Below are 19838 nucleotides of genomic sequence, written 5' to 3' on the forward strand. Positions count from 1 at the left end.
CATCTGGTGTGAGGAGTTGTGCCAAGTGGTGTAAGTGAGAAGAGAAAAGATGCACAGAGGGAAATAAGAGGGTGAAAAAAAGGATGGCTGAAGGCTGGGAGGGAGAGGCAGCAAGAGAACAGAATAGGAATATGGCACTGATAAACTCCCTCTGGTGCAATTTACAGGAGTTTGGTGCACCACACAATGAAGTGAAGAAATGGTTAAGTGAGCAAGATAAAATCAAGGAAGAGAGAGAACTGGAGAGGAAGTGTGAGTGTAGATTGATGGGGTAAGGGTTGTGTGTTTGGTGGCGAAGGGGAGGCATGGCAGCAGAAGTAAAGGGTGAGGAGGGGGGGGGGGGGGGGGAGGCAGGAAAATTATAAGATTGAAGGGTGCGGTGTAAGGATAATTCCTATTTACAAATCAGAGAATGTGGAAATGGGGAGGATTATACAGGTGGCATGGGTTGTGAAGCAAGCACTGAAATTGAATCTGTTGTCCCCAGTTGTGTCTTCTGCCACTGATTGGTAAATTTTTCTCTTGGTCACAATTTGGCAGACAGTAGGTTGGTGGTCATACCGTCATAAAAGAGTTCTGTCAAAGTTACAGTAGAGCAGGTATACTATGCGACTGATTTCACAGGTGGCCCTCCCTTTGATAGAGTTATATACTTCTGTAGCACGATTGAAATAGAATGTGTGCAGTAGTTGCATACAACAGGTCTTCCACTGGTATTAAGCATGTGGTGAAGGTTTGTAAATAAATGTGGTGTAAGGATGTACCCGAATATTTCATGGATTGAATTGGCAGTTGAATATCACCCTGAGAGAGATGGAAAGGTTTATGGATAGGATGTTCCTAATTTCCAGACACAATAATAGAAAGTCGAATCCCAGCTGAAGGGCGTGGTTGGGTAATGAAAGGGGCTCTCTTTTGCACCTGGTTCTTGCGAGTGTTTGAAGGATTGTGGATGTGTGTGAATACAGCATAGGAGGTCTGTTTGTGATGTAGGACTGGAGGGCAATACCATTTGTCAAGACTATCAGCATAAAAAATGATTGCTTGTCACACAGATGTGCCACCTGTAAGTGATCAGACTGTGAATGAGAAACTTTTTAGTGTGGAAGGGAGGGCAGCAATCAAACTGGAGGTACTGTTGACAACTGATGGGCTTGATAAAGGACAGAGGTTTTCACAGAGCCATGAGAGAGCTGGAGGGACAAAATGATGAGGATGAAGTACAAAGTATTGAAACTAATGAGGAAAGAGGAGAGTGTCTTAGCCTGGGTCCAGGTCATGAAGTTATTGTCAATGAATCTGAACCGGGAAAGCAGTTAAGATCTTGGGTGGCCACACAGCTTTCCTTTAGATGGTCTACAATCTAGTTGGCATATAAGAGTAACACCTACATGCCCGCTGCTGGCTGTGTCGTTGATTTGTTTGTATACAGCCCCATTGAAAGAGAGATAGTTATGGATCAGGACATAGTTGGTCAGGTTTATAACAAATGAGGTGGTGGGTTTGGGGACCAGTAAGACATTGGGGAAAGTCATGCTATTTGAGCAGGGAATGATAGTACACTATGTGATCAAAAGTATCTGGACACCTGGCTGAAAATGACTTACAAGTTCGTGGTGCCCTCCATTGGTAATGCTGGAATTCAATATGGTGCTGGCCCAACCTTAGCCTTGATCACAGCTTCCACTCTTACAAGCATACGTTCAATCAGTTGCTGCAAGATTTCTAGGGGAATGGCAGCCCATTCTTCACAGAGTGCTGCACTGAAGAGAGGTATCAATATCGTATCAATATCGGTCGATTAGGCCTGGCACGAAGTCAGCGTTCCAAAACATCCCAAAGGTGTTCTATAGGTTTCAGATCATGACTCTATGCAGGTCAGTCCATTACAGGGATGTTATTGTCATGTAACCACTCCGCCATAGGCCGTGCATTATGAACAGGTGCTCGATTGTGTTGAAAGATGAAATCACCATCCTCAAATTGCTCTTCAACAGTGGGAAGCAAGAAGGTGCTAAACATCAATGTAGGCCTGTGCTGCGATAGTGCCACGCAAAACAACAAGGGATGCAAGCCTCCTCCATGGTAAACACACCATTACACCACCACCTCCGAATTTTACTGTTGGCACTACACATGCTAGCAGATGATGCTCACCAGGCATTCCCCATACCCACACCCTGCTATCGGATTGCCACACTGTGTGCCATGATTCGTCACTCCACACAACAGTTTTCCACTGTTCAATCATCCAGTGTTTACGCTCCTTACACCAAGCGAGGCACTGTTTGGCGTTTACTGGTGTGATGTGTAGTTTATGAGCAGCCACTCGACAATGAAATCCAAGTTTTCTCACCTCCCGCCTAACTGTCATAGTACTTGCAGTGGATCTTGATGCAGTTTGGAATTCCTGTGTGATGGTCTGGATAGATGTCCGCCTATTAAACATGATGACTCTCTTCAACTGTCGGCGGTCTCTGTAAGTCAACAGACGAGGTCGGCCAGTACTCTTTTTTTGTGTATGTGTCCCTTCATGTTCCCACTTCACTATCACATCGAAACAGTGGACCTAGGAAACTTAGGAATGTGGAAATCTTGTGCACAGATGTACGACACAAGTGACACCGAATCACCAGACTACGTTGGAAGTCCGTGAGTTCTATGGAGCACCCCATTCTGCTCTGTCACGATGTCTAATGACTACTGAGATCGCTGATATGGAGTACCTGGCAGTAGGTGGCAGCACAATGCACCTAATATGAAAAACACATGTTTTTGGGGGGGTCCGGATACTTTTGATCACATAGTGTATGTAGGTAATATTACACATATCACCACTATATTCCTGGTTGCAATATAAAAATCGGAGACAGTCAAACAGTTTACAGTCCCAGTAATGAAAGTTATAAGAAACACAAATAAAAATGAGTGTAGTACTTTTAGATCTTTTTTTTTCAAAAAGTGAGAAAAGCACATTAGACTTCTAACTGGAAAAGTAGATTTGTCCACATGGAGTGATTTGGATTATTATGAATTTCCAATACATGTTGTAGTCTTCAGCCCAAAGACTGGTTTGGTGTGGCTCTCTATGATAATTTGCCACATGCAAGCCTCATCATCTCCAAATAACACTGCAACCAATATTCATTTGAACCTGTTCATTGTATTCATCTCTTTGTCTCCACTATAATTAACCCCCCACGCACAAACACACTCATACTTTCCTCCAATACTATACCAATGATACTTTGGTGTCTCAGAATAAGTCCTATCAATCATTCCCTTCTTTTAGTCACATTGTGCGACAAGTTTCTTTTCTCCACAGTTCTATCCAGTACTTCCTCATTAGGTTTGCGATCTACCCATCCAATGTTCAGCACTCTTCTGCAGCACTACATTTCAAAAGCTTTACTCTCCTCTTTGCAAAATTCTTACCATTCACATTTCACTTCCATACATAGCAATACTCCCAAAAATGACCTTCAGAAAAGACTTCCTAACACTTCAATTTACATTCCATTTTAACAAATTTCTCTTTTTCAGTATAACTTTTCTCACCCTTGCCAGACTATTTTTTATATTCTCTCTGCTTCGGCCATCATCAGCTATTTTACTGCCCAACTACCAAAATGCATTTACTACTTTTAGAGACGGTCTTGCCGCAGTGGATACACCGGTTCCCGTGAGATCACCGAAGTTGAGCGCTGTCGGGCATGGTCAGTATTTGGATGGGTGACCATCCAGGCTGCCATGCGCTGTTGGCATTTTTTGGGGTGCACTCAGCCTCGTGATGCCAACTGAGGAGCTACTCGACCAAATAGTAGCGGCTTCGGTCAAGAATACCACCTTACGATCGGGAGAGCGGTGTGCTGACCCCACGCCCCTCCTATCCACATCCTCCACCGAGGATGACACGGCGGTCGGATGGTCCCAGGTAGGCCACTCATGGCCTGAAGACGGAGTACTAGTGTCTCATTTTCTAATTTAATTCCCTCAGCATCACCTGCTTTGATCTGACTGCATTCCATTACCATTATTTTATTTTTTATTAATGTCTATCTTCTAAACCTCTTTTCAACACACTATTCATTCTGCTCAACTGGTCTTTCAAGCCCTTTTTTATCTATGACAGAAGTATAATGTCATCGACAACACTCAAAGTTTTTTTTTTCTTTGTTTTTTTTTCCCCACCCTGAAGTTTAATTCCTATTGCAAATTTTTCTTTGGTTTCCATTACTGTATGATCGATGTACAGATCATCAAACATCAGGGATGGGTCACAACCCTGTCTCACTTCCTCCTCAACTACTGCTTCTCTTTCAGTTCTTTTGACTCTTACAACTGTGGTCTGATTTCTGCAAAAGTTTTAAACAATGTTTCACTCCCTGTATTTTACCCTTCCTACCATCAGAATCTCAAAGATTGTATTGCAGTCAGTATTGTCAAAATCTTTCTCTAAATCTACAGGTATAAATACTGTTTTGCCTTTCCTCAATCTATCGTCTAAGAGAAGTCTTGGGGGTCAGTAGTGCCTCATAAGTTCCTATATGTTCCTACCAATTTTTCCAATCTTCTGTATATAATTTGTGTCAGTATTTTGCAACCATTGCTCATTAATATTTACACCTGTTATCAACTGATTTATTTTGAACTGGAATTATTCTTCCTTATGTCTGAGGGTGTTTTGCTTGTCTTCCACGTCTAATGTTAAAGTAAACACCGAACCATTGACTGAAGACAGGCTGTAGAAGTACAAAACAGGCAGCAAAAGAGAAAACACAATTTTCACCAAAAGACTAACGTAACTCAAAATTATGCCAAATATGCACTTACCATCAATAATATTTATGAGTCTGACAAACAAAGAGATACTGCTCCTTACACACCACAACAGAATGAAACAGCAAACAAGAAATGTGAACAATAAAAGAAATGGCAAGAGCTTTCAAATGTTCAAATTACAAATCCAGCTTTCCAACAGCTGTGTGGGCAGAGTTGTGTCTGTTTCTGTTAGTCCTTGTGAATAACGAATAAGCAAGACATAAACAATTGTGTATTGGAGGGTCCTCAAGTTATGCTTACATTCCAGTTCAGAGGTGAAAGAAAATGGACGAAAAGTCAGTCAAATGATATTTAGTAGGATATGATCTACATCTACATGTATACTCTGAAAGCCACCATATGGTGGATATCAGAGGGGACCTCGTACCACTACTAATCATTTTCTTTCCATTTCTCTCACAAACAGAGCAAGGGAAAAAATAACTGTCTATATGTCACTGTATGAGCTCTAATTTCTTTTATCTCACCTTTGTTGTACTTCAGTAAAATGTACATTGATGGCAGTAGATTCATTCTGCAGTCAACTTCAAATGATGGTCCTCTCAGTTTTCTCATCAGTGGTTTGTGAAAAGAACATTGTCTTCCCTCCAGAGTTTCCCAATTTAGTTCACAAAGCATCTCCGTAACACTCACATATTGACTGAACCTGTCAGTAACAAACGTAACAGTCCACCTCCGAACTGCTTCAGTGTCTTACTTTAATTCCACTTGGTGGGGATCCCAAACACTTGAGCCATACTCAAGAAAGCATCGCACTAGTGTTCTACGAGCTGTCTGGTTTACAGATGAAGCAAACTTCCCTAAAATTTTCCAATAAACCGAAGCCAACCATTTGCCTTCCCTCCTACCGTCCGTATGCGCTCTTTCCATTTCATATATTTTGCGATGTTACACTCAGACATTTAATCAATGTGACTGTGTCCAGCAGTGCACTACTTCTGCTGCATTCAAACATTACAGGATTGTTTTTGCTAGCCCTACTCATCTTACAGTTTTCTATATTTAGAGCATACTGTCATTCATCACAACAACTAGAAATTTTGTCTGTTATCTTGTATCCCATTACAGCCACTCAATGACAACACCTCTCCATACAAAACAGCATCACCAGTAAACAGCCGCAGATTGCTGCTCACCCTAATCTGCTCACCCTGTCTGGCAGACCTTCTATGTATATAGAGAATAACAGCTATCATGTCACACTTCCCTGGTGCGCTCCTGACTATACCCTTGTCTCTGACGAACACTCACTGTCAAGGATAGCTGATTCTCTACACAGAGGATGCCCATCACTATGTTCCCTGTAAGGGAGTCTCTGCAACAGTCAAACAATGCTGTATCCGTGTATCCTTCTGTGTGACTGATTTCTTAAATGAGAAATTTAAAATTTCAGCTTTCCATTTGCTGTCTTCTATTGCCACAACAGACTGGTCAATGAGTGAGTTAGCCATTTTACATATGACAAGAATTTTCTCTGCTTCTCAGCATATCATTTTGGATGGAAGTTGTTGTATGCTTTGCACATCAACATTTCTACAGACACATGAATTTCTACTTAATTTTACCTGTCATCATTTGCGCATTATTTTTTCAACCAATAGTGCAACAGTTTCTGCTTCCTACGCATTTTCCAAATTTTGTTATTACACAACAGCAGGTCTTTTCTGTCCATCCATTTATTCAGCACATACTTCTTAAGAGGGCAATTTACAATCTATTTAAACTTTGCCCAAAATTCTTTTACATCCTTCATATTGGAACTAAATGATGTCCATCCTTTGTATAAATTGAATGCCAATCACTGTTTATCTGCTCTTTCCAATGAAAATACTTTCCTAGTCTTCTTGTTAGGTTTATTAATTTTAGTAACCATCACTGTTATGATGATATAATGATCACTCATCCCTGTCTCTATACTGACACCACCGATAAGGTCAAGCCTATTTGTAGCTATAAGGTCCAAAATATTTCCACTGTTTGTAGGCTGTCAAACTAGCTGCTTAAGACAGCTTCCAGAAAAAAGTGTTGTACTCCACAAATACAGTATTTGTCTGTCCGAGATGCCTGCAATGATCCAGAGACATCCCAGTCTACATGTAGTAGGCTAAAGTCTCCTCCAACTAATATTGCTTTTCCATGCTATGGGTATAGTCTTTCTTTCAATGACTCTAAAACTGATACAGCAGAATCAGGTGGCCAGTAGAAATGTCAGATAATACATAATTAAACTGAGTTTACCTAGGCCTGTTGCAAGCATCCAGAAAGTTTCACAGTCAGACTCAATTTTGAGCTTGATAGACACATTTCTGTTGACTGCAATGAACACTCTCTCTCCTCTAGTATCTAATCTGGCTTTTCAATAAACATTTCATACCTCACTAAATATTTAAGAGATTTGTACTCTGGGTTTCAGCCAGCCCTTGGTTCTGAGAATAATTTGAGTGAACACCTTTCCTGGGTGACAGTAAATTCAGGAACTTTCTTATGAATACTTCAACAATTTAACATTAAAATTTTGACAGTCGAAGTGTCATTACTTTTATACAGTCTGGTTTCGTTCTCTGCATATTGACTGGAGAGTGTTGATCAGAGAACCTCAAACTACTGCCTAGCATAAAAAAAAACCCATGTGCACTCCACAAGTAATCTAGTACCCGGGTAGCTGCTCCTGCATATAGTACATTCATGACTTATCAAGGGGAGTCCTACAACTCTCCACCCCATAACGTAGGCACAAAAATCTGCAATCAAATCTGTCACAGAATCAAAAAACACTTTAGTTGAGACCCTCTACTTGGCTCTAAACCAAAGGCCCTTGATCAGTTCTGGGAATGATGCTGCAAATCACACAAGCTCTGCTTGCACCCCATGAGCGAGACCACCAGACTTCATCACTTCCAACAGCCTCCCGTATGATCAGATGATGCCCTCAGGAAACAAGTGACAGATGTTACTGCCCACAACTTATAGAAGACTGCGCTCTACATGTTCAATAGTAAACAGACACGGCCTCCACTATCTCTCAGATGAGGCCTCACTGGCAGACATGAGTACACATTGGATTCTCTCTGGCCCTGGAAGCTATTTCCCTATGGGCTGCATAATGCGTCTAACAGCTGATACCTGATAACTAGCAACCCCCCCCCCCCCCCCCCCACACACACACACGTGCTTGCTCAGACCCCTCTGAAGGAGCGGTCACCTGTCCATTCAGAGGGCGAATGTCCAAGGTCAGACAGCCAGCCTCCACTTTCACTCATTCCACATTGACCCTGCAACTCAAGCAACCTGAACGTGTTATCACCCGCACGCATCCTGCAATGACGGCAGATCATCAGCATCGGGTACCCTGTAAGGTGCCTCAGCAGCAGAGCCCATGAACAAAACATGTTGTATCTCATTAGTCCACGCAATACACCAGGTTCTCTGCCACCCCGATGCAGCAGCCTAGAGGCTGCAGACCGTGGCCAAAACTGTCTTCTGCTGTTTGCAGACTGCTGACAGCTCTCCTGTGTCCACACACAGCATGCACACATTCTATCAGCCTTGGTACCCCTAACTTCAGAATTGACTATAAAATCACACACAGAATGCGTAGCATGTAAGAATGTCTTCTTAAATCACCTATTCAGCAACTAAGATTGGTCCAGACTAAGGAACCCATCACATTAGTGAAATGGTGGATCCTGAAAGCTATGAAGAACAACTTAACAGCAAATACACTAATGTATAGGGAAAAAGGAGAAAAACAGAAAGTACAGCAACATAGAGGAAAAAGGAGAAAGAATCTGTTTCAGTAATGAACTGTCAATTTAATTAAAAATCATGTTGCATTTCAGGTGTTCAAAATCATCATTGTATGATACTTTCCCATTCTGTTGCCCTTTGTTAGTGACAGTTTCTCTCTCAAGACTGATTTTATCAAAAAGTGGTCTGAATCACAGTTTGGTCATCTGCAGCTCCGTACATCCGTAACTGACGTGGAGTGGCGTGCAATCACTAAAATACGGTCAATCTGATTGACTACTCCATTGGCTGCAGACTTCCAAGTACCCAGATGGATCCTTTTATGTGGAAAGCAGGTACTTTTAATAATCATATTATTCCTTGCTGCAAATTGGCATAGTAAGTCTCCATTCTCATTGTTTTCTTCATGTAGTGAATATTTTCCAGAAACTCCATACGGATGTTCATTCCTCCCTATTTTTGCATTAAAATCTCCTATTACTAGCATCAGGTCATATTTAGGTACTGCACAGCATACTTTTTCCAAGTCTTCGTAGAACTGTTCTTTAATTATATCCTCTTTTTCCTTTGTTGGTGCATGTGCAGATGATGAAATGGAATACAGACAAACTGAACATCCCTGATGAAGTAAAAAAATACCAAGTAACACTAAGCAGAAAGTTCAGCAATGAAGAGACCACAGTAGGAATAGATGAAAGGTGGAACAGGTTTGAAAAAGCCATTAAGGATGCTGCAGAGGAAATAATAGGCATAAGAAGGAACAGAAGAACCCAGGAGTGGTTTGATGAAGATTGCAGGTCAGCAATAGAGGAAAAGAACAGGGCAAGAACAAATGTGCTACAGAGAGAAACCAGAAATAATGTGGAACAATATAGAGAATTAAGGAGAAGAGCAAACAGACTGTGCAAGAGAAAGAAAAGAGAGTGGAATAAGAAGAAATTTCAAGAACTAGAAGAACTAAAGGAACAGAGTGAAATAAGAAAGTTCTATCATGCCATAGGCAAAATGAAGAATAGATTCCAACCAAAAACAACGGCCTGTTCCAGTAAAGATGGGAAAATGATAAGGGAGGAAGAACAGATAGTGGGAAGATGGGCAGAGTATTTCAAAGATACACTAAGCACCAGCCTAGAAGATGAAGAGACAGCTGCACAGGAGGGAAGAGTGGAGCTGGAAGTAGACAATGAAACCAGTGAAGCAAGAAAGCCAACACTACAAGAGGTCTCCCAGGCTGTGCACAAGTCAAAAAACAATCGAGCCCCTGGGGAAGACAGCATAATTGCTGAATTAATAAAAACTGGTGGTGAGGCTGTAATAAAGGAACTGCACACATTAATATCAGATATATGGGAAACAGAAACTATGCCGGATAATTGATGCCGGATAATTGGAATAACAGTCCCCATTTATATGAAAGGGGACAGAACAGCATGTGAAAACTATAGAGGTGTAACACTCCTAAGTACAGCTTATAAGATCTTCACAAGTATATTAAACGAGAGGATACAGAAGTGTGCAGAAGGCATACTAGGGGAATATCAGTGTGGCTTTCGACCAGGCAGAGGAACAACGGATCAAATATTTGTGATAAGGCAAATGATGGAAAAGTTCTATGAATATGATATAGATCTGCATTTCTTATTCATCGATTTCAAACAAGCCTTTGACAGCATAAATCGGCAAGAACTATACAGAGTACTGAAAGAAGTTGGTATATGTGCTAAATTAATAAGACTAATCAGAATGACAATGACAGAGACAAGAGCAAAAGTAAAGGTCCTTAGCAGAACAAGTGATAGCTTTGACTTTAATAAAGGTGTGAAACAAGGGGATAGTCTCTCCACTGTCCTATTCAACATAGCCCTGCATAGTGCAGTAAATAAAATCAACAAAAGAGGCACCATATTTATGAAAACTAGCCAGATATGTGCATACGCTGATGACATTGCTATAGTAGGAAGAAATACCAATACACTCCTAGAAACATACCGGGCAATGGAAACAGAAGCCTTAAAAATTGGCCACATAGTAAATGAAAACAAAACAAAATATATGGTAATGTCACAATCTGAGGCCAGAAGAACCACTAAAAACCTAAACATCAATGGGAAATGCTTCAATGGAGTGTCCTCTTTTAACTACTTGGGAGCCCTAACAACAAATGATAACAGTATTGGAAAGGCTATAAGGGAAAGAATACAAGCAGGAAACAGAGCTTACTTTGCAAATATGCAGCTTTTCAAAAATAGCCTTGTTACAAGAAAAACTAAACTGCTAATATATAATTCCCTAGTCCGCCCAGTTATCACATACGGCTCAGAGGTATGGACGTTGACAGAACACGATAAAAATGCTCTAAGAAGCATTGAGCGGAAAATACTACGCAAAATCTATGGGCCAATAAGGGAGGAAGAAGGCTGGAGAATACGCTACAATGCCGAATTACAAGAGTTAATACAAGGCAGGGACATAGTAAAACTTGTGAAATCTCAGCGAATACCATGGCTAGGACACTTGGAGAGAATGGCAGAGGATAGAATTCCAAAGAAAATGATGAAAGGTATGATCCATTCAGTTAGGCGAAAAGGGAGACCTAGAAGAAGATGGATCGATGAGGTAATAATGGATATCAGCAATATGGGAGTCCGGGGGTGGAAAAGAGCAGCAAATAACCGAGAAGTGTGGAGGGAGATTGTTGAAGAAGCCAAGGCTCACAAAGGGCTGTAGAGTTACTGAAGAAGAAGATTGTATGACACTTCTCACTATATATAAATTCTTGCTTGAAGATGAAATGCTTGTGACTAAAATACGCCACCTGTCCAAAAATTATTGCTTTCTTTGACAGTTCTACAGACTTGAAGTATGGATATATTATGCTTTAAACACACAAGTGTCATGTATTATAGGAGCCCACAGATAACCTTTGTTCATTAGTAGATGTCAATTACGTGATGAGGATATGAAGTTATGAGGGACTGTGATATAGCCTAAGTCTACATATCAATGCCAAGGAGCAGTCTTACATGTGTTTTTTAATTCTCTTAGTACACTTTGAATGCTTGTAACGAAAACTGAGTACAAATAATTGTAATAGAGCAATAAATAACAAAATGTATTCTGCCACTTTGCATTTTCCGAGTCAAAGAGTTATGGCAATTTGTAAGACCTTGGTAATTATATTTAGAAACAGTTAATAACAATGAATGGTAGTGGTTAGTAAGGTTGTAATTTTCCGTATTCTCATCTCACAGGGTGTACTTGAGGGATGGTTTGCTTTGTTTCCTAATGCCCTTCCTACAATAGCATTGGTAATAGTTATTAGTTTACGTTAGCTAGTTAAAACACAATAACTGCAAGAGTCTTTCACATGAGGGCATGTAATTCTGGTATGAGAAATAGTATATTTCCATACATGAGTTGACGCCTTGCTATAGACCCTTAAAATGTGCAATTGGGATTTAGAGGCAACTAAGATTTCCCTATATGTCAGTTTCACATGCAACAGTTCTGAGTAGTTATATTTATTTTGGAATGAGAGAAAAGTTGTCTGATTCAGCTTTGGTTATAATAATGTAATATGAATATGGATCAGAGAAAGGAAAGTTATTTCGTTTTATATTGGAAATAATTTTACGACTGAAGAAGGAAGTTTAGGATTTTTAACAAGCAGTCAACGTGAGGACATTACAGACGCAGAACAACCGCGGATTGGGGAAGGAATTCGGTTGTGTCCTAATGAAAGGAACCATCCTGGGAATTGCCATAAGCAAACCTCGGAAAACGTATATGTGATGTGGGGTTTTAAATCACCGCTCTGCTGTCTGCGAGTCTAGAGTCTTATGCACTGCTCCATCTTACTCAGCTCTATGACTGAAATATACTTAACCAGTAAACTCATAGCTCAAGTTTGAAAGATAAATATTTATTCGTCACAAGCTAAACACTTTTAAGGTAGTGGACGACTTACAGACCCTACCTGTAAAATGAGTGGCTCAGACAAGTTTTTACAGCATTATTTCTCGCCGGTAAATTGGTGACTCTTTCAAAAAAGCCGTCACATTTAGCTGTCAACGTTAGAAGATCAAGCATTTCTTGCCACGTAGGTGGCAAAAAGTTAGACATGCTGAAACACGCGCACTACGGTTCACAACAATACAGCGAGCACTTCCGAAATGTAAACAACAACAAACCACATGTCACAGCCCTCTTGTCGCATCGTAACCAACAGCTGACTTCCGCTAAAATCAAAAGTACTGGGTGACAGAGAGCCTTCCAGGAATACCAAGCAATAGATCAAGTACAGCATTATGAGTATCAGCGGGGCTGTTAATTATTTAACAGTTTTTCTCCTTCGCCTGTTTTACTCTTATTTCGATGGCAATATTTCAAAATATGGACAAATATGTATATCATCGACTGCAGAGCATTCAAATTGTAAATTTTCGCTTTGGATTATACATAATTCACTAATTATTTGCATTTTTCTGTTTATAATGTTCACGATACCTCAGTACGTCAATGATTAGCTTACGGTATCCTCCGTGGACGTACAAAAATACATGTTGACAGTGGCGTAGCGTGGATATATGCCACCCTCCCTATTATCGCAATTTAGCAAAAAAATGTAGAGACCGTTGACAACGTTTAGCAGTATTTGGGTAAAGCTTATCAAAAGATGTTATGACGTTGCCATTTATTTTTCCTGCACAAATTTTGGGGTTTTCTTCTATGCTTTCCGGTATGCTGAACGAATCGTTTTCGAAGATTGTTTATACGAGCTGTTTGTTTGAGTGATCCGTAACACCAAAGAAAAACTTAATGTATGTATGACAGGTTCAAGAAAGAAAACGTATACATTCATGAATTGAGAAATAATTTGTAACATAATTTTTCGCCCTGTAGAGAATTCTTGCAAAGCAATAAATTATGCGGTTCTGGTTGAAGTTTGTGGAGTACTTTTGCATATATTTAATCTATTATAATGCCTTGTCAGTGGGAACTCAGTAGGCATTTTCACTGCCCATTAGACAAGGTGCATCCAGTCTGCTTATGGGAAGGCGTGCTCCATTTGCGATTTACCACTACCTAAGGGGATGAATTCAGTTAAACCAGGTTTCGCTGGATTCATGAGAATTCCACCACTCATAAGAGCTTGTGTTGAGATACAAACTTTTCAACTTTTTATAAGGTTAAGCAGAGAGAGATATGCAGCAACAAAGAAAATATGTCAACTATAATGTCGAATTTGTGCCCTTCTCAAACCACTCACTGGACATAGTTTGCTTGCATGTGGCTTCGGTGGAGGTGAATTCAGTGACTTTCTTTGGCACAATGGCACAATAAGATGTAGTTATGGTTTCTATTCCATGTCCACTCAGGGATAGGAATTTATAATTGCTGTTACAGGCAAGAGTGTGAAGAGTGTTCAGGAGACACACTGGAGTGCAAGAGGCGATGAAGTAGACATGACACGAAATCATTACAAAGAAATTTTGACGACCCTACACAAGCCAACAGAAACAGACGAAGATTTGAACACAGGTACTTTGTTATATAGTTATCATGCAGTCATTTTCGTTTCTGTGTATCTTGGGTCTGGCAACTGGTAGTACGCTAAGTGAATGATACCCAAAATCATTTTCAATGGAGGGATTTAACTTGCATTGACGTGTTCAGAAAAGAAGCGCCTTACAGAGGATATAAACGAGAGGAATTCATAGGTAAGGCTTTAAGTTATGGTTAAAGCTTGTGTTAAGAACTTGGCTTTCTATTGAACTTCCAGGCTGAATTAGGAATTGGTACTCAGTGGCGACAGAAGTAGAGACACCAACTTATCGCACGAAGACGCTTTAAAATGAAAAATGTTTTCCTCATTAGATAAAATAACTGCTGAAGTTCGTGAAAAGTTCCAGGAGCTCCAGAATTTGGTCGCAGAATATGCCTTCCTAAGGCCTGCAATAATACTGGGTGTCAATGATGAGGAATGCAACTTTGACCAAGCTCCTCAAGATACTGGCAGAGAAGAGTTGAAGTCCAGTATGTGTGTCTATGTACCTTTGTAGGTACAACAGACTGTAAGAAACAACTTTTTGACTCTGGCCCACTGTGTTTCTGAGTCCAAATGTGAAGCAAATTCTCTATGATTCTTTTACAATGCTATAATTCCTAATATTCCTCACAGCTGTCCCCAGTAATGTTAGTAAGAGAAACTAAGTTGAAACTGATAAAAAATATTTAAGATCAACAATGTCCATGTTGAAATCAACAAATCTAGCGAATTTGGCAACTGAACAAGGGGTAAAAATTAACATTTACCAGTATATAAAAGAATTTACATTGCAAAAAAGGTCTCAGAATATAATTTTCGCTTAAGAAAGACGTCTTTATTTGGAACAGTGACAGAGCACCAGAGATTTTTTTGCTTTCCAATTCTTTTTTGTTTTATTTTGACTACTGAGTTTATTATACTCTGTGGTATCTTGCATTTATTTTTGGATGACTCTGTGCTAAACAAGTTCTGTTTTTTTCTTAGCCTCATTGACTGCTCATTTATAATCCTTTCGAGCTCTTAAGTTTCTCAGCTTGGCCATATCTGTTTCATGTAGTCTATAAAAATGTAAACACATTAACAATGTATTTTTAATGCTGGCTAATTTAGAAGTATATCATGTGTTCTTATGCTCAGCTTATTTGTGTTGAGATTCACTTTACACTTATAGTGAGGGAAGTTGGTGTCAAAAATATGTAAATAGGCACAAAAAACCTCTTAAAGATTATATTAGCAGAGCAGTGACTGTTATTGTTAAACAAATCTTTCCAATCATAATTATCGAGTGAATCAATAAAATTAGAAATTTTGTCCTGCATTATTGGTCTTTTAATGGCCATTTCAGACTCTTTGAGCTCTTTAGACGTCATGTTAGGCTTACTTATTTTTATGCAAACTGAATCATGATTTGAGAAAGCAAAAATAGCTACATCAGAACATATTAAATCTTGTCAAGACAAGCATTTCGCTCGTAGATTTAGAGTTAATAAAACTAAAATAAAATTGTCTTAACAGATTTTTAAATTCATTGACATTGTATGTATGTTGCATTACATCAAATGTAGCATTTATATGACCACCAATCACTATACTATACTTTCTCCACTGAGGACTGTGAAAAAAAAATCCTCAAGGTTTTGTAAAGGATTCGTGGATCATCATTGGGTGACTTACATAGTGATACAATAACGATTTTTAAATGCGCGTGATAAAGAGTGGAGCAAATGAAAGTGGCCCTTTTGAGTAGATATGATTGGACATGAATGTATGTGTATGACACACACAATGATGCGAACACAACATGTATGCCAGCCATGTGATCCACATTGGTTCCTTGGAGCATATTTACAAAATCTGAACACTTGACAAAGTTGTTAGCAGTTGTTAGTGTGGTTGCAGTTATAGCTGACCACCAAGGTCACCTGGTATGCCAGTGTGTGGTTACCTTGTGCGGTTCAAATGGCTCTGAGCACTATGGGACTCAACTGCTGAGGTCATTAGTCCCCTAGAACTTAGAACTAGTTAAACCTAACTAACCTAAGGACATCACAAACATCCATGCCCGAGGCAGGATTCGAACCTGCAACCGTAGTGGTCCTGCGGTTCCAGACTGCAGCGCCTTTAACCGCACGGCCACTTTGGCCGGCCTACCTTGCGTGGTGAGCCCTCAAGCTTAAAGAGTACTGCAACAACCGCATAGTCTTCAAGAACAGCAGCAGAACATTTCAGATGAGATTGCAACAACTAGCAGTCCAGTTTTATTTTGCCTTCAGAAACTTGCTGACCAGAGACCAAAAGTGCCAAGAGATGAATGTTGGTCACTTTCAACATCTGCTGTAGTCAGGTTAGTACTGTGTTTCCTTTCCTCTGCTGCATTTCTTTGTAACCCAGAACTCTGTTCTCTGGGCCACTTTTATTTACCCCACCCTATATACATATCTGTAGCTTCAAAGTGCAACTCAGCACACAAAAAAAACTTGGATATATTCCAATATTACAATTTATTAAAGCTTTATTAACATATTTTTAACATTTTTATTAACACAAATTTAGCATTGGAAGGCAGCATGGAGGGTAAAAATCGTAGAGGGAGACCAAGAGATGAATACACTAAGCAGATTCAGAAGGATGTAGGTTGCAGTAAGTACTGGGAGATGAAGAAGCTTGCACAGGATAGAGTAGCATGGAGAGCTGCATCAAACCAGTCTCAGGACTGAAGACCACAACAACAAACAACAACATAAAGTGACACAGACTCATGAATATGCTGCCCTCGGTTAAAAGTATTAACTAACAGTAAATCATAGAACACATGAAGAGAAATTTCAGTTGCCTTGCACCAGTGTTCACTGAAACATAATGAATCAAGCATATTCTCATTTGCAGAATCGTTTAAAACTATATCTTTTCCACTCATTCGTTCAACATTGAGATAGCCTACCTTAAATGACAAAGTTAATGAGAAAGTTGTGTTACAAGATGCGCCAGCTCTAAAAAGTTGCCTGAATTGACACTAGTGCTGTCTTCTCTTTGGCCACATGATGTGAAATTTTCTTTTGCCAGGAATCTTGTTATATCAAACATTCCGGTTAGAATCTGATAGCACATTATTATCTTTTGCCGTGACTTCTTGCTCTTTTTTATCAATGGACATTTTTGAAGTCTTGCTTCCAAATCCTTTCATTTTCAAAAAATTTGGTTCACATCTACATCTACATTTATACTCCGCAAGCCATCCAACGGTGTGTGGCGGAGGGCACTTTATGTGCCACTGTCATTACCTCCCTTTCCTGTTCCAGTCGCGTATGGTTCGCAGGAAGAACGACTGCCGAAAAGCCTCCGTGCGCGCTCGAATATCTCTAATTATACATTCGTGATTTCCTCGGGAGTTGTGTGTAGCTTTGGGATTTACTTTCTACCAAGTATTAAACCAATTGGTGGAGTAAAACTTCGATGTGTTTGGTGAGTTTGCTTTCTGAAACAAACAAAAGTAGAAGCAAAACAATGATACTTTAGAAGTATTAAACCAATTGGTGGAGTAAAACTTCGATGTGTTTGGTGAGTTTGCTTTCTGAAACAAACAAAAGTAGAAGCAAAACAATGATACTTTAGAAGGAAAATAAGTAAGCCAAGTGTATAAGGCTTTTTCTCCATTTGTCAGTGTATGCCAAAACCATTCTCGCATTAACCCCCTCCTTCACAGTACTTTTGGGTGATAAAGTCCATGTCTGACTTTGAACCATGTGCGGTGCTGTCTATTCTTCAGCAAAGTCTGTATTAATGTGCTGAAAGACTTTCCGACTTTGCCTGACTAATAGCTAATGCATGTCTTTAAATCTGTATTTTTAGGCCATTTTCCAAAATCGTTTCTGACGAATTCTTACCTGGGTGATGTGGTTACAGTTTTTTCTGGTGTCTCAATGTCACCAATTGCACCAGGAGCACGTGAAGCTGATAGATTCGTAGCATCAATTTCAAGTCCTGGCAAGTTATCAGGGTCAGGTACTTGGACCACTTGAGCTTCTCCATGGTTTATAGCAGCACTATCCTTTGAAGAACTGACATCTGATGGCTCTGGAATACATTATGGCATCTCTGGAGGAACTTCCATAAATTTTAGTATAGCCTCTGCATTTTTCCTGATACTGATCTCCTTGACCTTCTTCTTATTTCGATACAATACTCCACCTCTTTTACCCCTTTCATGGTTAGATTACTTGTAATTAATATATTAAAATGAATAAATAACATTCTACATGGGTACAACCGCAAAGCTATTGAGAAGTTTAAAAATAAACAAAATACATTTACTTTAACACTTCTATATATTCAACAATTCGTATAGAACTTGACTTTACTAGATCTTTCCATTTTAGGAACATGTGAAACTTTGTGAAAATGTAAAATAAACAATATCAACACAGCACCGCTAAATAATAAAAATGTTGACGAAATTAAATGTAGACTAGCCAGTTTCACGTCTATGAGCAGTTCAAGGCCAGTAAGACAATAATTCAAAAACAGATTGTATCCGTACGAAACAATGCTGCTATCAGTAAATCATAATACTAACAATCCCATCAGAAACTGTTCTGTCTAAAAAAAGAAACCGAACCTTTTTTTTTCGTTTTGTCCTTAAGATGACCCTCAGGCCTCAAGTGCCTTAAATATACTGTCTGGGGCGAAGTCTCTCCCTCTACCCCCATTCACTATGCCACTGTACCTTATAAATCTTCATCTTGTGCTTCCTGGGACTTTTACCAGCCAATCCACAGATGAACAAACATACTGATGTCGGCTGAGGCTAATTTTCGTCTAGAAAGTGGAGTAGATTAACAGAATTATAGGTACTGAGCGCCACCTAACTAATGTAATTCTCATCGGCTGCATGAGAAACCCATGGATTGTGAACATTTGGTGTGGTGTGGCTTCATTTGGCATCATCGGTCCACATTTTTTGAGGATCTCCATGGCTGTACAGAACACTCACTAGTGGTCGGTATTTCCAATATATGCTACAAATCCTCATATTGCGGCCGAACTCAAGGAAAGGTTATGTACATCAGTGAAGAGCTCCTTTCAAAGATTCTGAATTGGGTGATGGAAGCTTTTGATCGCCGGATGGAGAAATGAGCAGAGTGTGATTTCGACCATTTGCATGGTGTTGTATTCAAACCAAATGAAGGGCTTATATGATATGTAATGGGACTTTTTTTTTCAAAGTGTGTTTCAAAAAATTTGTCAGTTTGTTTCTAACATGTAAGTTCTGTCCTTTTCATATACTACTATGCGTTCTGCTGGACCCTGTACCAGCGGCCCATTATCATCGGTAGCTCATTACAGATATAATTAAGACTTATTTGGTTTATTATCCTACTTAACCTTTGTTTCACCGACAGTACCTTCGCAATAGCGAAGAAGTGAACAATATGCTTCATCAAAGTGTACAATGTAAAACAAAGAGTAACGCAACAACCAATCAGACAGATATAAAAGTACTGTGATGTGGTTGCCGTCTCTGTGCGAACAGCTTAGTATAGCGTTGTTATGTATTCAGTGGATCCACACACAAGGTACATATTGGCTAACTTATCGTCACTAATCAATGCTGTTGTATATCACTGTTAATGTACAAGTAGTACGGCCATAAAAACAAACACGAGATGTAACGGAGCACTACTAAATGCCAGCCTGAGGGCAA

The 19838-nt window shown here is 39.7% G+C and overlaps 1 protein-coding gene across 1 annotated transcript in view; it reads right to left on the reverse strand.

Moving 5' to 3' along the window:
- LOC124794629 (SET and MYND domain-containing protein 4-like) overlaps positions 1-12789 on the reverse strand; it is a 110639-nt gene extending 97850 nt beyond the window's left edge. Inside the window, exon 1 of the mRNA XM_047258135.1 lies at positions 12566-12789. Coding sequence (XP_047114091.1) covers positions 12566-12711 — 146 coding nt within the window. The 5' untranslated portion in view covers positions 12712-12789. The remainder of the gene's footprint in view (positions 1-12565) is intronic.
- Positions 12790-19838: the final 7049 nt, after the last annotated feature.

This window comes from Schistocerca piceifrons, chromosome 4 (assembly GCF_021461385.2).
Source record: "Schistocerca piceifrons isolate TAMUIC-IGC-003096 chromosome 4, iqSchPice1.1, whole genome shotgun sequence".
NCBI lineage: Eukaryota > Metazoa > Arthropoda > Insecta > Orthoptera > Acrididae > Schistocerca > Schistocerca piceifrons.